This window comes from Crinia signifera, chromosome 4 (genome assembly GCF_055691185.1).
Source record: "Crinia signifera chromosome 4, ASM5569118v1, whole genome shotgun sequence".
Classification (NCBI taxonomy): domain Eukaryota; kingdom Metazoa; phylum Chordata; class Amphibia; order Anura; family Myobatrachidae; genus Crinia; species Crinia signifera.
This window is the reverse complement of record NC_139220.1, coordinates 32,857,155-32,876,407: the sequence shown is the minus strand read 5'-3', so window position 1 is coordinate 32,876,407 and position 19,253 is coordinate 32,857,155. Positions and strand designations below refer to the sequence as shown.

The 19,253-nt window shown below is 46.0% G+C and overlaps 1 protein-coding gene across 1 annotated transcript in view; it reads right to left on the bottom strand.

The window, feature by feature from the left end:
- ARAP3 (ArfGAP with RhoGAP domain, ankyrin repeat and PH domain 3) overlaps positions 1–19,253 on the bottom strand; it is a 123,546-nt gene that overhangs the window by 83,160 nt on the left and 21,133 nt on the right. The window contains 1 exon segment of the mRNA XM_083181502.1: positions 1,995–3,033. Within this exon segment, the coding sequence (XP_083037628.1) occupies positions 1,995–2,956 (962 nt within the window). The 5' untranslated portion in view covers positions 2,957–3,033.

Genomic DNA, 19,253 nt, shown 5'->3' with positions numbered 1-19,253 from the left:
ACTGATTTGCCAATAAATGTCTTTTTAAGAGTTGAAGATGGTGAAATTCCCAAAGTAGTGGGTCTCTTTGGAACAGGACTGCCGACAGTCGCCACAAATTTCATGTAATCTTGCTCTGATATAGCCAAATGCGTAGGAGAAATTGGTTTCACGGGACCTGAGTGTGTGGCTGGAACCACTTTTTGCACCGGAGGCCTTTTTGGAGTTGTGTATCTCATCAAAAAAGATTTCTGAGATGGAACATTAGTTGATGAAATGGGACAGCAACCAGCATTCCCAACTGGATTGGGTCTGAGTGAAACGTCATTAGTCCCCACCACTGGAGATTTTGTGGAATTGCTCCTGGCATCCGGTGCAGGTCGTAAAAATGTGTTTCTTGTGACAGACTTTGTTCTCTGCAGTAATGCGATTCCTGTTGTGGACGGTTTATTCTTTGCTGGTTTGGGAGATGGAGCATTAGTTATGGGTCTATGAATGTCGTCAGTCTTTTTGCTGTTTGACAGTTGTGAAGGAGAATTCCTCCCACGGGGCAACATTGGAGAAGCAGAATGCCCAATCGGTGAAGGTCGTGGGAAAGCAACATGCCCTGTCCGTGGAAGCCTGGGTGATCCTGAATCTCCTACAGGATTTGGCCTGAGAGAAGCAGTAGAAAAAGTAGGAGGTGCAATGCTTCTTTTCTGGTTTGGCAGAAGATGAGTTTGATTACCAACTGGCACTGGTCTCACTGGTGCAGTTGTCCTCAGCCGTGACGTGGTCGGTGAAGCAGAGATGCCTACAGGCGCAGGCCTTGGTGAAACACCATCTTGTATCCACCCGGAATTTGGTGACGGTGCGTTCCTCATTTGGGCTGGTTTTAGCGTTGAACTCCTCATCTGCGGCGATCTAAACGAAGCAGCCACTAATCAGGTTTAAATGCTGATGTAACAATATTGCATCCACCCTGCTCTTGCTGCAGCAGTACCTATTTTCCATGCATGTTGAGAATCCTACTGCACCAGAAAAAATATGTAATGTGGATCTTTCTCCCCAAAGCAGGTATAGCTTGGGTGTAGCTATTGCCTTTAACAAGTTATGTAAAGTCATTATTATAATTTCAGCAAGGTCAAGACTTCCTTCAATTGTCTGAGTCCAGCTGTAACTTGATCTCCACCCTTTCCTTAACCATTGGCTCCAGGAAGCTATCTAAGACTTCCATGCTTGGCTCCCTCAGTACACTTATCTGTAGGAACCCACTGTTCCCATCGCTAAGACCTAGGCAGACTTTATTTTAACCTCATCTTATCCGATATACAAGCCATCTTATTAATGGATTAAAGGTCTAATGATATTAATGAAAAGAAGATCAGGTCACATGGTCCCATTAAACATCCCTTTTTTTTAATTTTATCAGTATTCCGTAAATTATTTTGGAATGTTTTTGAAAGTTTTTATTGTCTGGAAACCATTACGGTATCCAAATGGTTAATTTAAAGAGTCATCCTGTTACTGAGCTGTTTTCCCTGACTATTTTGAATTGGATTTGAAAATCTGTTATACGATTGTGATTTTAGATTTTATTTATTTTCTACATTTGCAGCTGCAGCATCCACTTAAAATAACCACAAAAAACACGCAAAACACATCATGATATTAAATAAAACGACATTCTCTAAATTAGCTGTAGAATGTAGAGCAGCAAACCCAACCCAAAAACTTAAATAAAAAAATAAAAAAAACTTTTTGTAAATTTTATTTTTTGCTGAATTTTGTAAACCTCTTATGTACTTAGTAATGATTTTATTTTATCTAGAAGACCCGAATATTTAAGAATTCTCAAAACGTAAGCATAGACAAGGTGGACATTGTGGTGTTTTATTAAGGTATCAAGGAATACGTTCCCCACAGTAATATTTCAACGTTATCATAGTCCCCATATACAGTTAACGCAACACCCCATTAAACAGATACATTAAATCATCTACTTTATAATGATGTGGTATAATGGTAATACTTACTTTATTCTTTCTGGTGCTGGTGCAGTTTCTTGCCTAATCATGTCAAGAGGGTTTAAATGTGCTCGCGGTGTTTCAATGTCTGTGGCACAGCCGAAAGACCCGGTCCTGGGATCAAACCCGGAATAGATCTCATTGGATATCATTGTTAGTGTTTCCTGCGGAGTAGTCGGACTGGTTGAAAAGGAGGTGACTTCCTCTCTGCTTCCAGCAAAGGAAGGTGAAATCGATAATGCAGAGCACTGTTTGGTATCCGCTTCCATCTGAAGCATGTGCTGCTGGTAAGACGAGCCAGGCTGTGCAGATTCTTTGTTCTGACGCACAAGCAGAGAAGAAGTGGGATGAAATGGTTTCCCAGCCCCAGCGGATGTATACTTAGGAGTCCCGGCCTCCAGCTCCACCCCTCCTGGCTTTGGCCCCGTACACGAGTTACAGTCCTCTGCATCCAAGCTGCTTCCTCTTGAAACAGCCGTTTCCTGAATACAAGACTTTTTAGTAGCAATTGAATGGTTGTCTAAACAAACAGGTGATATGGTGGTGGACATCACAGCTGGCGTAAACTCTTTATTTGTTGTTGCAGTTATTTTATTAAACACCGTTCTAGGTTTTGGCACCGGCTTGGAGACGGGTTCCGAAGTGCTTACTTTTCCATCTGTGTTCATTTTATTGCCCGGTCCATTGCCCTGTTCATCTCTGTTGTGATAATCCAGAGAGTTGGCTTTCTCTATGCTCCCCGAAGCGGAGAGCGATCTCGTTTCACCGGAAACATGTCGTAACCGACTCATGATTCTCTTTCTGTGGCCGGTGGCACCGACACCAATTTGCTGTAGGACTTCATTGTCCACAGAGAGGATATCTCTTACTCTGTGGTAACCGTGCTGCCTAAAGCTATCCTGGTACCTTTCAAGATGGATGGCGAGTAGCCAATTAGAAATGTCCAAATCTTCATCCCCGCTATAAGTCATGGCCACAGCGGCCAGGAATCCGCTGCTCACCAAAAAAATTGCCAATGGACCATTTTCATACTGAGGGTGGGGTCAACCTGGAGAACAAAGGACAGAAATCAGAAGTGAAGTTGTGCAATACACAGTAATACGTAAAAACCACATCATTTAAGGGACAAAATGTTGACATGGAAAAGGAAATGGTCAACACAAAAACGAATTGACACAAGTGTTTTTTGGGTTGTTTCTTCACAAGCAACAATTATTAAAAATGTATACCCTCACGGGCGCGCTTTGCTGGCCACGTTTTGGGTAAGGTGGCTTGCTCAGCTCAGCACAGTTTACTTTGCTTGATCATAGACCACGTGGATGGTAAATTACCCAGAGTAGAAAAAAAGATGAAAATTTCCCCAAAACTTGTGTCGGCCATATGTGTGTCGGATATTGTCATGTCGACTTTGTGAACCTATCAAACGTTTTTACCCGTCGACCTTTAGTGCTACCTACATATTATATGTCGACCTTTTTGCCATGTTGACCTAATGCGTGTCAACTATATTGGGTCAACCTTTTGACTGTCTATGTAGACAGTGGAACCTGGTTTGAATGATCAGAGCATGTCTGCATAGATAGGAGACTAATACCCCTTTCACAACGCAAATGCTGGGTCACGTGTCAGTCCCATAAACAACCCGGCATTTGATAGGTGAAGTTTCCCACAGCGACCCAGCATATAAGCTGGGTGGAGTGGCTGTGTGTCATTGGGGTTTGGAGCTGACGCTGCCTCCTCCCTATAGTGTGAATGGGACTTGGGTCTCTTGACCCGGGTTACCCGTTCACACTGCAGAGCAACCTGGGTCCAACCCGGGATTAATCCTTCTATTAACCCAGGTTGGTGTGCCGCTTTGCTGGACATGGATTTTTCAAAAGGCACAGTGACATGGGTCCACCCGGCAACAACCCAGGTGGGACCCGGGTTATCTGTGCGATGTGAAAGGGGTATTATATAAACCTATTTTCCGACTGAGGATGTTATAGGTACTATTTATTTATTAAATGTTACTTATATAGTGGGCAAATAGGGCGATATTCTAGTTCACTCTTTCTGACAAAATCCTTCTTAGTATTTGGGTGAGTTATTTTGTTGTGCACATGGGTTTGTCCATCTAAGAAGGTTTTTGTCAGAAAGAGTGAACTAGAATAAGGCCCATAATAACCACGGTTTTCTGAATATTTCGGTTTGGAATACATGGATAAGAGCGACCCGACCTGTATTGCCAAATTGACCTGCATGTTCGGTAGATATTGATCATCGTTAACAACGATATTGAGTGTACAAACTAGATGATAGGATGAAAGATATCATTCAGAAAGCCCTTTCTGAGCGATATCTTTCACTTTATCTTGTAGTGTGTATGGGGCTTTATTTTGACTATTACCTGTGTGTTATACGTTCCTTAAATATATAAACATCAGCTATTCAACAGTACAGTGTCATTGTTACTAATAATATCCTTTGTTGTAATCAATCTGCAAATATTTAGATATACTTGTAAATGCTATATGCACTCCCAGCTGTGAATGCTATCGTAATTCATAAAAGAATATCACTCATTCATAAATATACTGTGGCCGAGGTAGCTTACACTTCTATTAATATGCTCATTAGCAAATTCCTTAACTTGGCTTTGGTGCCCCGTTAGCTATTTCCATGTTGGATATTATACAGTACTGTACCTTTCCCATACCCAGCAGCCAAACATAAGGATCTGTGTAACTGCTAGGAGAAACAGGAGCCTCTGCTGTCCTACTGACGATGTATCACATGACTAATGCGAGGTGTCACGTGATGCTATATTAAATCATGTCCTGACCCTTTCAGTAGCACCAGCAGCAGAAATCATGATTTTAATAGGAATACATACGGATGACAGGCAGTGGGGATGCCCCCGCTTAAGGCCACCATACACTACACCGATTTTACCTGTTCCCGACGGATCAGGCCGATAAATTGTCCCAAATCTATACAAAACATGTGAAAGGTGTATGGCCATCACATCCCCCATGCGGGGGATCGGATTGCTATACACTGCTGTGATACATCACAGTAGTTTATGACCTCCTTTAGAATACCGATGGCAGCATCACGATGGAGGGAATTCAGACAAGGGTCTGGTAAGTAAACTTACCCATCCCTGTACCCACTAACCCTACACCCCTACACAGCCAAACCCCTGCAGCCTCACATTAACCTTACCCCAACTTGCAGCCTTACCCTAAGTCCCCCACTAGTGCCTAAAACTACCCCCCACCTTAACGCTAAACAACCCCACATACTAATGATCAGGATGCGGCAGTCAGTATTCCAGCGTCGGCATCCTCATTGATGTCAGTGATCCAACGCTGATCTCTTGACTACAAGTAGCGATGCCGACATTGGTAATCTGGTTGCCAGTATCCCGTCCACCCAGATGCTGACCGCATCCGTTTAATAGTTTTGCACTTCTCTTTCTAATAAATGACTTAAATCGGTCATGAGTTTGACCCAATGTGCTTAAAAATACAGAGTAGACACCATTACTGTCCCACAGAATTGTTCGGTCAGATGGTGGCAGCCGTATAAGCTCAAATTAGTAAACAACTGAGTAAAAAAAAGAAAAAAAAAAAGGATGGACCATGGTCAATTTGATGGAATAGATCAAGATCCAACTTAAAACCTACAATTAGGATAAACAAGTAACCCAATGCACTTTACTATCTACAATTTTATGCCTTGACAAAGTACTGCAAATGAAAGGCGCATCGCTATGTGTCACCATCTGACCGAACATTCTGTGGGACAGTAATGGGGTCTACACACGGGCTGATTTAAGGGCATTTTCTAAGCGATCTAACTAGATCATTCAGAAAATGCCCCTACGTGTGAAGGGGCTATAGCGATAGCGATGCGCATATCTATCGCCTGCAGATTAATATTCAGCATGCTGGATAAAACTAGTAATATCGCCAGGCAGGGCCAGTGTTCTCTCCCGAGAACACTGTCCCTGACAGATCGCTCAGCACACAGCGTTGACACATCACTGTGTGCTGAGTGATGTTGCTGAGAGGTCTCCCCGTATGTTGGCCCTGTGTAGGCCTCTTAAGGATATTGTTCTGGTTACTGCCCCACAGCACTAACGTCATGAGTTTGACTCCCACAGAGACCCTTTCTGTGTGGAGTTTATATATTCTCCCCATGCTAGAGTGGGTTTTCTCTGGGTACCTCTCGCAATACAAAAACAGGTACTTGTGTATTATCACGGCACCCCCGATTTCCATCGCAGGGCATTGTACAACCACAAAATCGCGTTGCATCGCATGCCATGCCATATGATCGCATGCCATGCGATGAGACGCGATTATACCCGATTTTTAATTGTACAGGTACCCAGATGCCTGATTCCTATGTTAAATGCCCCCCCAGACCCGATTTTACATTGTACACCCACCCTGATGGTTAATGACTATGTTCAAATGCCCCCCATTGTTAACGCCACCCCACTATCAACGCCAACCCGAAGCATGGCGAGCGCAGCGAGCCCGCGAGGGGCGGCAGTACGTGTCCTCCGACCTTTTCATACCCCCACTATCCACATCGGCGTGGAGTTGACTTTATATAGTGTGGCGAGCACAGCGAGCCACCGAGCCCGAAGCGTGGCGAGCGGGCGCGTAATACTTGTGAAGTAATGCGCGTCCCCTCGCGCGTCCCCAAAATCCTTCTTAGATGGACAAAACCATGTGCACTGCAGGTGGGGCAGATGTAACTTGTGCAGAGAGAATAAGATTTGGGTGGGGTTTTACTTCAAAGTGAGATCTATATTGCAGTGTAAAAATAAAGCAGCCAGTATTTACCCTGCACAGAAACAAAATAACTCACCCAAATCTAATTCTCTCTGCACATTTTACACTTGCCCCACCTGCAGTGCACATGGTTTTGTCCATCTAAGAAGGTTTTTGTCAGAAAGAGTGAACTAGAATAAGGCCCATACTGTATAAGTTCAGCACCTGGGACTTAGGTGCTGTGAACATTTTTGTTGCGCTTTAATGATCTGACTGGTCATATTTATTTATTTCGTTTAAATGCTAAAAAATGTGGAAATGTGGAAATGTCACAAACTTGTTGCTACTGTAGATGTAATATTGATGTAACAAAGAAAATATTTCTGGCATTTTGGAGACACCGCTGACATCTTACGTGTGGAAAACATAAGCCTGACGTCTCTTTTTTTCTGTAAACACACATAAAATAAAGTGGTGTCTAGACTTATGGAGGCGAACTCTCTGAGGTCTAACAATCGGCGTAGGAGAGGAGCCAGAATATCATGTGTGTCCCCAGCCAGAGCATGAGAGAGGTCAAAATGCTGCAAAACCAGACCCCACAAGAAAAATGTAGGAAGAGGGAAATCTGTAACTTTTAGACATTTCCACCTCTTATCTGCTCCGCTCTGCTCCCTGATCTTACAAAGCTCCCAGGAGAAATGTGACATGTGCAGCTCACTAATTGTATTAACCCCTTCAATGCCACTGTATAGGTCGTTGGTACGACCTCATCTAGAGTACTGTGTTCAGTTCTGGAGGCCATATCTCCAGAAGGATATAAACACATTAGAGACTGTACAAAGAAGGGCAACTAAAATGGTGCATGGCCTACATCACAAAACTTACCTGGAAAGACTAAAAGATCTTAATATGTATACTTCAGGGTTGCCTACCCTCCCAGAATGGCCGGGAGGATCCCGAAAATCGGGTCCTCCTCCCGACCCCCCGGAAAGGCGGGTAACCCTCCCGGATTCCGGGGGACCACCACGCCACCCACCGATTGCTCCGTCTTCCCCCTGACCTCTGCATTTAAACGCCACAATCCACGGGTCACAGAGGAGGGGGCGGAGCTAAAATGTCACAATCGCGTCATATTAGCCCCGCCCCCTCCACGGAGATCCGTGAATTGGATTATTTTACATAATGGGGGCGGGGCTTAATGATGTCACACTCAAGCCCCGCCCCCCGGACGGCAGCTGGAAGTCTCCCCTCCGGGCTTCTCCCGGAGAGAAGACTGAAAAAGTCGGCAACCCTGGTATACTTTAGAGCAGAGAAGGGAAAGGGGGGACATGATAGAAATCTTCAAATATATCAAGGGCTTTAACAAGGTACAGGTGGGAGACATTCTTCACAGGAAGAGGAGCAGCAGAACACGAGGACATGCACTGACACCAGAGGGAGGAAGATTCAGGGGAAATGTGAGGAAGAATTACTTCACAGAAAGACTAGTAGATAAGTGGAATAGCCTCCCATCAGAGGTGGTAGACGCAAATACAGTAGTACAATTTAAACATGCTTGGGATAGCATACCTCCCAACTTTTTGACCTCATTGATCGGGAGAGCGCGTCCGAAAAGGGGGCATGGCCTCGTGGGATGACAAGTCCTAAGGCCACGCCCCCAATTCCCGCCACTCTGTGCTGCTGAATAGACACTGTGCGCATGCGCACAGCGTCTATTCTCTTCAGGCCCCCACCTGGCGGCCCCAGGCTGGACGCAGGAATGTCCCCAAATACCGGGACAGTTGGGAGGTATGGGATAGGCATATTGATATCCTTACAAAGCAATAAGGATCAAATATGGTTTGAGGTAACATGTTTATAAAAGGGGCAGACTAGATGGGCCAAGTGGTTCTTATCTGCCGTCACATTCTATGTTTCTATGAATAACATTAGCCAGGAATAGCGGAGCACTTAGGTTACAATGAATCAGGCTAAGGGGCCCATTTATTAACTGGTGATAAAACTTATTGAGGGCGATGAAACGCCTTGCGTATAATAAATGATGCGCCAGCCAATCAGCTCCTAACTATCATTTTTGAAACGCATGACAGCTATGAGCTGATCGGCTCATTGATAAGTAAGCCCCCAAATTTGCTGGATAAGATTAGGTTGATAGCACTTATCCGTAGTGTAATGTGAGTGACTAGCACATAAACACAGTCCTCGTACAGTAATTGAGCCTGTATACCAAGGACTCCATTTAGAAAGCGCACATGTAGACTTTGTTAAATTCATAACATAGGGGTCTATGGAGCGAATCAGCCACAAGATCCCCCGGAGCCCGCTTCTGAAGGGGGAAGGATCCGGTGAATGACGTCACCCAGCGAATTTTGCAGCTTCGTGAATCCCCAGATGCCGCCCGCACAGCTGCCCGCACCTGCATGCCGCGACCCCCCGCACGGCTGCGAATGGAAGTTTTAGCATTAAATGATTTCTTCAGCGCTCGCAGATCTAAGACACCACTGTAGTGTCTCTGATCTGTGGGCACCCCATGTGGGAAGCGGGCGGGCAGCTGACATCCGTCTACGTCAGCTGCTCGCCCCCCCCCAAAACATGCGTCATTGGGGAATTACCATGAGGACGCTCAGCGAGAACGCCCATGAAACCCCCAACCACACGGTTGTATGCGAGCGCCCGGTGAATAATATCTGCCTATGCAAAGTCACGAAAAATCGGTCCCCCTTGCGAACGTGCGGGGGGACCGATTAAATCAAAACCACCCCCTTTATCTCCATCCACTTTATGTCTTTCCAAAGCTTAGTACATATACACCCGTGTTTGAAAATTGACAGAAACTGAATGACTGAAACATTATCTTTTTCTACGTTGCTTCTCTTTGATACATGTTTCCCAATCAGTTCCTTTCTACTTGTAAACGGTATATTTACAAGAAGTTCCCTCAACTTTATGTATCCTTCTCACAGTAAGCACATTTATGTATCCTTCTCACAGTAAGCACATTTATGTATCCTTCTCACAGTAAGCACATTTATGTATCCTTCTCACAGTAAGCACATTTATGTATCCTTCTCACAGTAAGCACATTTATGTATCCTTCTCACAGTAAGCACATTTATGTATCCTTCTCACAGTAAGCACATTTATGTATCCTTCTCACAGTAAGCACATTTATGTATCCTTCTCACAGTAAGCACATTTATGTATCCTTCTCACAGTAAGCACATTTATGTATCCTTCTCACAGTAAGCACATTTATGTATCCTTCATCTAAATCAGCTCTACAGCGGAGGTTATGATGACAAGGAATAATTCTTCTTTAATTATTTATGTTACCTGACCACAGATTTATGGTTCACAGTGAGTCATGATGAGTCTGTCCTGGTGCTGTGCATTGTATACATATGTCACTAGTGATTGAGGTCAGTAGACTTCAGTTGATGGAAAGAACAAAGGCCGATCATCCATCTACAGCCGGTATTTGCACTAATGCTGGAATTTAAAGATAAGAAGACCGACTTGTTGAAGGACTTCAAACAATGCAGAGATACAGAATGTCCTGGTCAGTTACAGACAACGCTACCTACTATATTACCCATTTTCCACTTAAAAAAACGCGCAACGACCCAGAATTTTTTGTCAATTGGTGACCATGTAAAAAAACTCTGATTTCAGGTAAGGTAAGAAGAATCCCTGCTCACTAGACCCGGGATTGTTATCCGGGAAGCAAGCAGGGTTTTTAGCGGGTTAAACCTGGTTAACAAGCCATGGCAGGGTAGGTTGCCAATGCGCAGGAGCCTCCCGCTGCCTGCCAGGCCTCTGCTGACAGCCCGCCACAATGCGACCGATGCGATGGACCCGATTTTACATAGGGAACAATGTTAAATGGGCCAATGGACCCGATTTTTCATTGTATACCCACCCTGATGGGTAATTTACATGACAAATGCCCCCCCCATTGTTTAGGCCACCCCACGATGAATGCCAACCTGAAGCATGGCGAGCGCAGCGAGCCCGCGAGGGGCAGCGGTACGCGTCCTCTGACTTTTTCAAACCCCCACTATCCACGTCGGCGTGGAGCCGATTTTATATAGTGTGGCGAGCGGAGCGAGCCACTGAGCCCGAAGCGAGGGGACGCGTAATACCTGTGAAGTAATGCGATCGCCACGCTTCAGGCTCCGTGGCTCCCTGCGCTCGTCACACTATATAAAGTCATCTCCACGCCGACGTGGATAGTGGGGGTATGAAAAGGTCGGAGGACGCGTACCGCCACCCCTCACGGGCTCGCTGCGCACGCAACGCTTCGGGTTGGCGTTCATCATGGGGTGGCGTTAACAATGGGGGGCTATTTGACCCATCAGGGTGGGGAAACAATGAAAATTGGGGTCTGGGGGGCAATAAACATTGGGGCCAATGTAAAAATCATGTTGATCGCGTCGCATGCGATTTGGTTGCATGCGATGCGATCAACGCGATTTTTTGGGACCCGATGGATACAATTTCATCGCTGGCGCCGTGCTAGGAAACAAGTACCGAAAAATATTTAATGTTTAATAACTAAAGATGAATGTGAAGATATAGGCTTCCCACGGTAACTGCACAATGTTATGGTATCCCGTAAGAGGCTTAAATGCCTTAATAAATGGCTGTTTATCATTGCTGCACGCTATGTCAGTATGCCATGTGGCTAGTACGTGACTGCTGCTCATCACATGCATTGTGCATGCAGCCCTACATAATGGGGGAAACCAGGAAGAATAAAGACTTCATTCTTTAAGTAATAACTGCAATGATTTTTATGGAGTTATCATTATCAGTTATCAGCGATATTATTTTTAAATATTTGTTATATTCTCTTTAGAAAATAGAATATTTATATCCTCATTCAGTCTCATAATATCCTCTAATTACTGTTTCTATTGAAAATCATCCACTGAAATGAAAATGTGTCTACCTTGAAAGCAGGGGTTAAAGTGGGGAGAACGGGGTGGTTCTAAGTTCCACCACCTGTAATGGTAGCGGAAACTAGTTCCACCTACACCGCGGCCTTTCACCGTAATCCAATAAAAAGCCTGTCCCACCACCACTCATATGAATAGATGATGACGAGCTGCAGTTATCTCCCCCTTCCCCAGGTCCTACAAGCTTCCTTTTATGTCACAGCGTATGTCATGAAAGGGGCAATGAGTTCCACCATCTCTTCAGGACCACTTTAAGCCCTGCTTGAAAGCTTCCATCCCAGGTATAAGCCTGGTGGGATTCTCTTCTCTGGAACGTGTTTTAGAGATGTGCAGGTCCGGATTTACCTTGATCTCAAAATGGGATCTTATTGGCTATTTGGCTGTCACATGTTTTGGAGCCAAATCATGTGACAGCCGATAACCATCCGAACCTGTCGACAGTAAATCCGGACCTGCACATCTCTAGTTTTTACCTTAAGCTGCTGAAACCAAAGAAGACGGCTCTTTTCTGGAAACTGACTACTAAGACAACTGCTAGACTTCTTGTAGGACTTCACAGTCCAGTCTGATTGAGCAGCTTGCCAATAAATGTGTTGTGTAGGACATCACAGTCCTGCAGGAAGAGCAGTCATCAGCAAGTGGTGAGTGATCCTGGGGATCCTGCTTGGAATGGGGGGAGCGAATATGGGAGGAGCCGAAGGATCTGCACTGACCTCAGATTATGGGATTGCCGGACACAGATTGTGTGTATCTAAGGAAGAGGTAAACAGCAGCTGCAATAAACTGAGGCTGCAGGAAGATGGTTGTGGTAAATGTACTCTATGGAGTGTTGAGGCCTGCTATGAAAGAGGGTAGATGGGGTGGGGGGTGAATGAATGAAGTGCCGCTTTCTCAGTGAGTGTTAAAGAAGAGCATCTCGCTTCTGTGTGGAAGATCGGACAAGCTGATGAGGTGCACTTGCCTACAGTGAGGAATGTTTGGTATCAGCAGCAGTCAGTCAGAATGGCCATTGTAACAGGTGTTGGGATTCCGGAGCTGGTATTATTTATTTATTAACAGTTTCTTATATAGAGCACACATATTTGGCATGCAGACCATCGGCACCTTGTCTTTCAGGATGCCAACTACACCCTGTAGCCAGAATGTAAAGGACTACCTGAGCAGTTGTACTCCCTGCCTCTATGGTAGCTACGCCCTTGGCTGTGCACCTTGACCTACTGTACATATGTGTTCCTATATTTCCATCATTGTGCATCGGTTTGCAGAGCATGACAGAAATGTCTGTGGAGGAGGAGAATGTGCCTTAGGAAGTAGAGTTAGGAATAGCGAAGGCATGCGGGTAGGAATACCACTGATTATAGTTTTGCAACGCAGTGCATAACAAAGATGGCTTTCTTCATCAAGGCTGCCCGAACGGTGTAATGGTTAGCATTACTGCCTCACAGCACTGAGGTCTTGGGTTTGATTCCCCTATGGCCCTAACTGTGTGGAGTTTGTATATTCTCCCCGTGCTTGCGTGGGTTTCCTCCGGGTACTCTGGTTTCGACTGACTATCCAAAAATATATTGTTGGATGAAATGGCTTCTGAGAAAAAAATCATCTCTTGTGTGCGTGTCTATGTCATAGGGAATATAGATTGTAAGCTCCACTGGGGCAGGGACTGATGTGAATAACAAACACTGGGGCAGATGTATTAAGCCTGGTGAAGTGATACACTGGAGATAAAGTGGAAATAAAGTGGAAGGAGATAAAAAAAACAGCCAATCAACTCTCAACTCTCATATTTCTAACTCAACTGATTGGCTGGTTCGTTATCTCCGACCACTTTATCTCCAGTTTTTTCTTCGCTATTCAAATAACTATTAATAAATAAGGATTTGAATTGTTCACCAATTTAAATATGCAACCTTGGGTATCTATTTCGCACCTTTTGCAATTCTAGGGACACTGGGGCAGTGGACCTTGATGACACAATTCATGTAAATCGTGGCACCAAGCTCCGCCTCCACAGATCCTTGAAGGCGGTCCTCTCTTCTTACAGTCTGCTACTCTCCCAGCATTCCGTGAGATTGGGTAAATATTCCTTATGATAATCCGAATGCACTCATACAGAATATGTATTTTATACGTGTACAGGCTTAAAGATTTCATGCTTTTAATTAAACAGATTATTAATAATGAGCATTCGGGGACAAATGGAATGATGGTTTCTGGTATCGTTCTGATATTATAAAATAGGGTTATACTGACCCCCATATGAAGGATTCTATGCAGCCATATTAGCTGTGGTCATTCTCATGCAGTTTCTATAGGATGGCGCTGGGTCATGTGTGGAAGACAGAGGGGAAAAATTGGCCATAGTAACCAATAATATTCTGTCTTTCATTTATCTATTGCATCCTAGAAAATGATAGACAGAATCTGATTGGCTGAATTGGGCAACATCGCCTCTTTACCCGAGAGAGAGAGAGAGAGAGAGAGAGAGAAAGAGAGAGAAAGAGAGAGAGAGATAAGCACTTGAACAACATATGTGCCAACAATTAACACACATTGTCATTTCTCTGCATAGCCTGTGTGCTTCTTGTGTATTCATTACAGTGTGTTGCAGATGATCATCAATGGGCAGAATTAGGGAACTTGCCGACTACTATAACCCAAAAACAGCTCGGAAGAAAAGGCTGTGGCTGAGCCTTGTCTTATATCCGGCTGGACCTGGCGTTGCTATACAAGCAACATAATAGATGCATTGTGTCACAGGATCCCGCACTCGGTGCCTTCTGCCTGCACACACCACAATATCACTACACTGATTTCATCCTCTGCAATGACGTTTCCAGCCCCTGGTTACAGTTACCTGGATCACAGCTCTAGCGATGGCCATCTCCTCTCTCCCAACATGTGCTGTCTCAGGGAAGCAGCTCTGGCTGGATGCAGGCCCCTGTCAGTGCTGCTGCGGCTGCTGCTGCTGCTGCGTGCTAGGATCTGGGCATCCTCCCAGCCTGGACCATCATTTCTGCACTAGGCATCGGGGCTCTTATGTAAAGGAAAAGGAAAGGGAAGTGACAACAGCTGAGAAATGAACTGTAAGCACCATTACTGTTATCACAAACAGAACTTGTGGCTTATCGGCTGCTCCGTAGGGCTCTGTCTGCTGCCCCACGCCATCTACTTGGCCTCTGTGTGCATTACACGCACAGTACACTTACTATATATGGTGCCCATGTCGACTTATGTCAACATAGACGCCAAAAAATAATGAAAAACTCATGTCAACATTCCCCCCCATCGACCTAAAGCTTGTGTCAACCTAATGACCATGTCAACCTAATGCATGTTGAGTTGACTTATTTCATGTGTCAACCTAAATACTATCGACGCTATGACCCATGCCCCCTGATTCAGACCTGTTAGCAAGGCTGCAATTTTTGCCCACGGACAAAACCATGCTGCGCTGCCGGTGGGGCAGATGTAAAATGAGCAAAGAGAGTTACATTTGGGGGAGTTATTTTGTTTCTGTGCAGGGTAAATACTGGCTGCTTTATTGTTACACTGCAATTTAGATTTCAGTTTGAACACACCCCGCCCAAATCTGACTCTCTCTGCACCGGTTACATCTGCCCCACCTGCGGCGCAGCATGGTTTTGTCCATTTACAAAAATTGCAGCCTTGCTGACAGGTCCGAATCCGGCCCAAAGTATCAGCCAATCATCTCCTGTCATTTTCATACACAGTTTACAAAATGACAGTTAAGAGCTCATGGGTTAGTACTTTATCTTTCTGCACTTCATCTCTTTTTGATAATTCTTTCCCTTTAAGTCCACCCCCAAACGGCCACCTCGCAGCATCTATCTGTTATAATAAAATGATAAAATGCTACAACTCCCTGAGATATGAATTAATAAACGCAACAACCCTCCCGTCTCTTCCAAGCCCTACTCTGGCTCCCCTTCCCTTTCAGAATACAATTAAGCTTCTCACACTCACATAAAAAGCCCTCACCCAGAGGCGTAACTACTTTTTTTGCGCCCCCCCGCCGGACATTTTGGGCGCCCCCCCCGAAATATTAACCCCCTCCTTACCCGTCCCCATTGCCGCCGGCGCTTCTGCCTCTAACCCAACACGCAGATCTGTGTCGGGTGACGGGCGGTCCCCGGCTCCGGCTGCAGTGCTAATATAATAACAGACACTCGGAAAATGGCTGCCCCCCATACAGCATTATGGGGGCAGCCATTTTCCGAGTGTCTCTTATTATATTTGCACTGCAGCCGGAGCCGGGGACCGCCCGTCACCCGACACAGATCTGCGTGTCGGGTTAGAGGCAGCGGTGCCGGCGGCAATGGGGTAAGGAGGGGGAGGGCAGGTGTCGGGAGCCGGGACCAGGTGGTAACTATAGTCCCGCAGACCCCCCCAGGCGCCCACACCTGCCTAGCGCCTCCCCGCCACCGCGGGGGCTGCGGGACTATAGTTACGCCACTGCCCTCACCAATCCCCCAATTTACAATCTGAGCATATCTCTCTTTACACCCAGTCCCCCATCGTCCTCTCCACTCCACTGTTTAATGCCACCTCTCCTTCTTACTCCCACCTACTCCCACCTCCAAGATTTTGCACCGTGCTGCTCCCTATGGGGTTTATTCTGGTTCACTATTTCTGTCAAATTCCTTCTTAGATGGACAAAATCATGTGCACTGCAGGTGGGGTAGATGTTAATTGTGCAGAGAGAGTTAGATTTGGGTTGAGTTATTTTGTTTCTGCGCAGGGAAAATACTGACTGCTTTATTTTTACGCTGCAATATAGATCTCACTTTGAAGAAAAACCCCACCCACCTAAGCACAGGTTTTCTACATGTACTCTGGATACGGTCACTAGGTCGGCACAAACATTAGGACGACAATGGGAAGGTCAACATGAGTTTTTCACATTTTTTTTAAGCCGACTTGTGCCAACAGCCAGTATTTCATACCCTACAATCCACTGCGGCATGGTGGGATAATATACCGGTGTGCAATGCGTAGCGTGGCGCCATAACCGAATCAAAAAGACCCAATACACTTAGACGGTATCCTGTCAACTATGTCGACAAGAAAAGTTAAAGCCTCATGTCAACCTTTATACCCTGCTGACCATGTCGACCTACTTCATGTGTCGACCTAATGAATGTCGACGTCCATTGAGTCGACCCTATGACCCATTCCCCAAGTACTCTGTGTTCCCCCTATAATCCAAAAACATACTGGTAGGCTAATAGGATTTTGCTAGTCACTGTTTATGGCAGGCGTGTCCAAACTGTGGCCCTCCTACACATCCCAGCATGCCTTGCCATATTTTTAGCATTTCCTTATAGCAAAACTGTGGCAAGGCATGATGGGACTTGTAGTTTCACAACAGCTGGAGGGCCATAGCTTGGATGTGCCTGGTTTATGGGTTTTGCTTCACTCCCTATGGCCCTGATTCACAGACAGACGCAGCGGTGATGTTCCCGCAGATGAGCGTTTTTTTTGCATAAATGAAAAGTCCTGGAAGCCTTTACTGCACAAGCTCGGAGAGGAGGAGCCAGTGGGAGGCAACAGGGGCGGTGTCAGTAAAATTCCATCATTAGGCCCTGCCCCCATGCATGGAAAATGCTTTGATTTGGGCACAAAACTCGCTGCAGCACTTTGCCCAAATCCAAGATGGCCGCGATAGCGCACAGCACAGCACCTCCCATGGGCCTTCAAGCGGGCTCCCAGCTCCCGTTCCCCCTCCGCCAGGCATCTGCAAGCAGAAAGCAGCAGGGGACCCCCCCACGCATCAGATATATTGATGCCACAGCCCCCCACATTGCTTGAACCGATGCCACAGCCCCCCACATATGGCGCTAGCACTGAGAGGCAGCGATACTAACCACTGTGCAACTCTTTAAGATCCCCAGCCGTACATATAGAACAAAACTGCTGTGAAAATCCCATATTTCTCTTAATAATGTGTAACTACTTTCTGCCTGGCGCAGTACACATGGATCGCTTAATAAAGGAGCAGGAGGAAATTACCCTGCATGCCCCTCTTTTAAAAACTTCCTGTGGAAAATGTTGTGCATCTGTGGCCAATCAGTGCATCCATATTTGTTCATAAACTGACACAACATCAATGGCTTTTTGTTGATTTGTGTAAAATGCACTAATTGAATTAGTTCTTAGATTGTAAGAGTTGCACACGAGCAAGTGATCGAACAGATATCTCAACCCAACTTCAAAGCCCCACTTGAACATACTGCACCTTTTGTTCTCCAATACACATTTGTCATTCATAGAAAGCTACAGCGTCGTGTCTCGTTTTGCAACAAGCAATGAATACAATAGGGTTTCAATAAACAGCAAAGGTGCCCACACCACGCGGATGGGACTCGGGTAATCGTGCGTATGGGTATTTGGGAGTTCGGGAGCTCACTAATACCCCTTTAACACCACTGCAAAAACCCAGGTCAGTGGCGGGTCAGACCCGGGTCAGCGGCGGTGTAAATGGGTCAACCCATGTCCATTTACATGGGACTTTACCCAGGTCCTGACCTTGGTTGAACACGGCTAGGACCTGGGTAGAGTGCAGTGTAGACAGGTACGCCGGGTCAACCAACCCGGCTCGCATTTAAATCAATGGGGGAAGCCCAACCTCTGTCCTGCGGTTGGGTGGGGGGAGGGGGCGCACACAGCCTCCACTGCTGTCTGCTGTACTCTGCAGACAACAGTGAAGGCAGCGAGGAGGTGAATGGATGCCTGTGTGCGGCATCCATTCACCTCGTGGATGGGGGCTTGGGGGGTGCATAGGGGCTGGGGGCAGCCCAGCAGCTTACCTTGGTGCTGGTCTTACCCCCAGCACGGCGATCAGTGGTCCCGGCGGGGGTGATTGCGGTCCCAGCGCTTGGAGATGATGTCATCTCCAAGCACCTCCTCAGTCTACACTGTAGGTAGGCACCGCAGAGTAAATGGTGCAAATCCTGGATCTGTCCTGGCATGAAATTGTGTAATTTACCCCCCCCCCCCCCCCCTCACGGGATATGGTCATTAGGTAGACCTTATTAAGGCCAACATAAATTATGTCGACCACTGAAGGATGACAGGACTTATGTCAACACCTGACATATGTCGACATGGGTAAGGTTGACAGGCGGAATTTCATGCCCTACCATCCACTACGGAGTGGTTGGAGAATAAAATAGCATGCCCAACTGTTGACCTTCTTATTGTCGACCTAATGCTTATGTTGAGATTCCAACCCTGTCGACGTTAACCATGTCGACCTACTTCTGGTGTCGGCCTAAATCCTGTCGACCTTCAGTGGTTGACCCAGTGCTTGTTGATCTGAATTGGGCACAATGACCCACACCCGGGGTAAGTGTAGGTGCCGTGGGGTTCAGAGGGGTGGTGACTAAAGTGACCCAAAAAACAATAAACTAATATACATATGACATGATACTTGCTGACGTATAAGGACTGCTGTCTGGGAGGCCCCACCGCCATAGCCACAAAATGCCACAATTAGCGGCGGGCCTATGAGGAAGGTTATG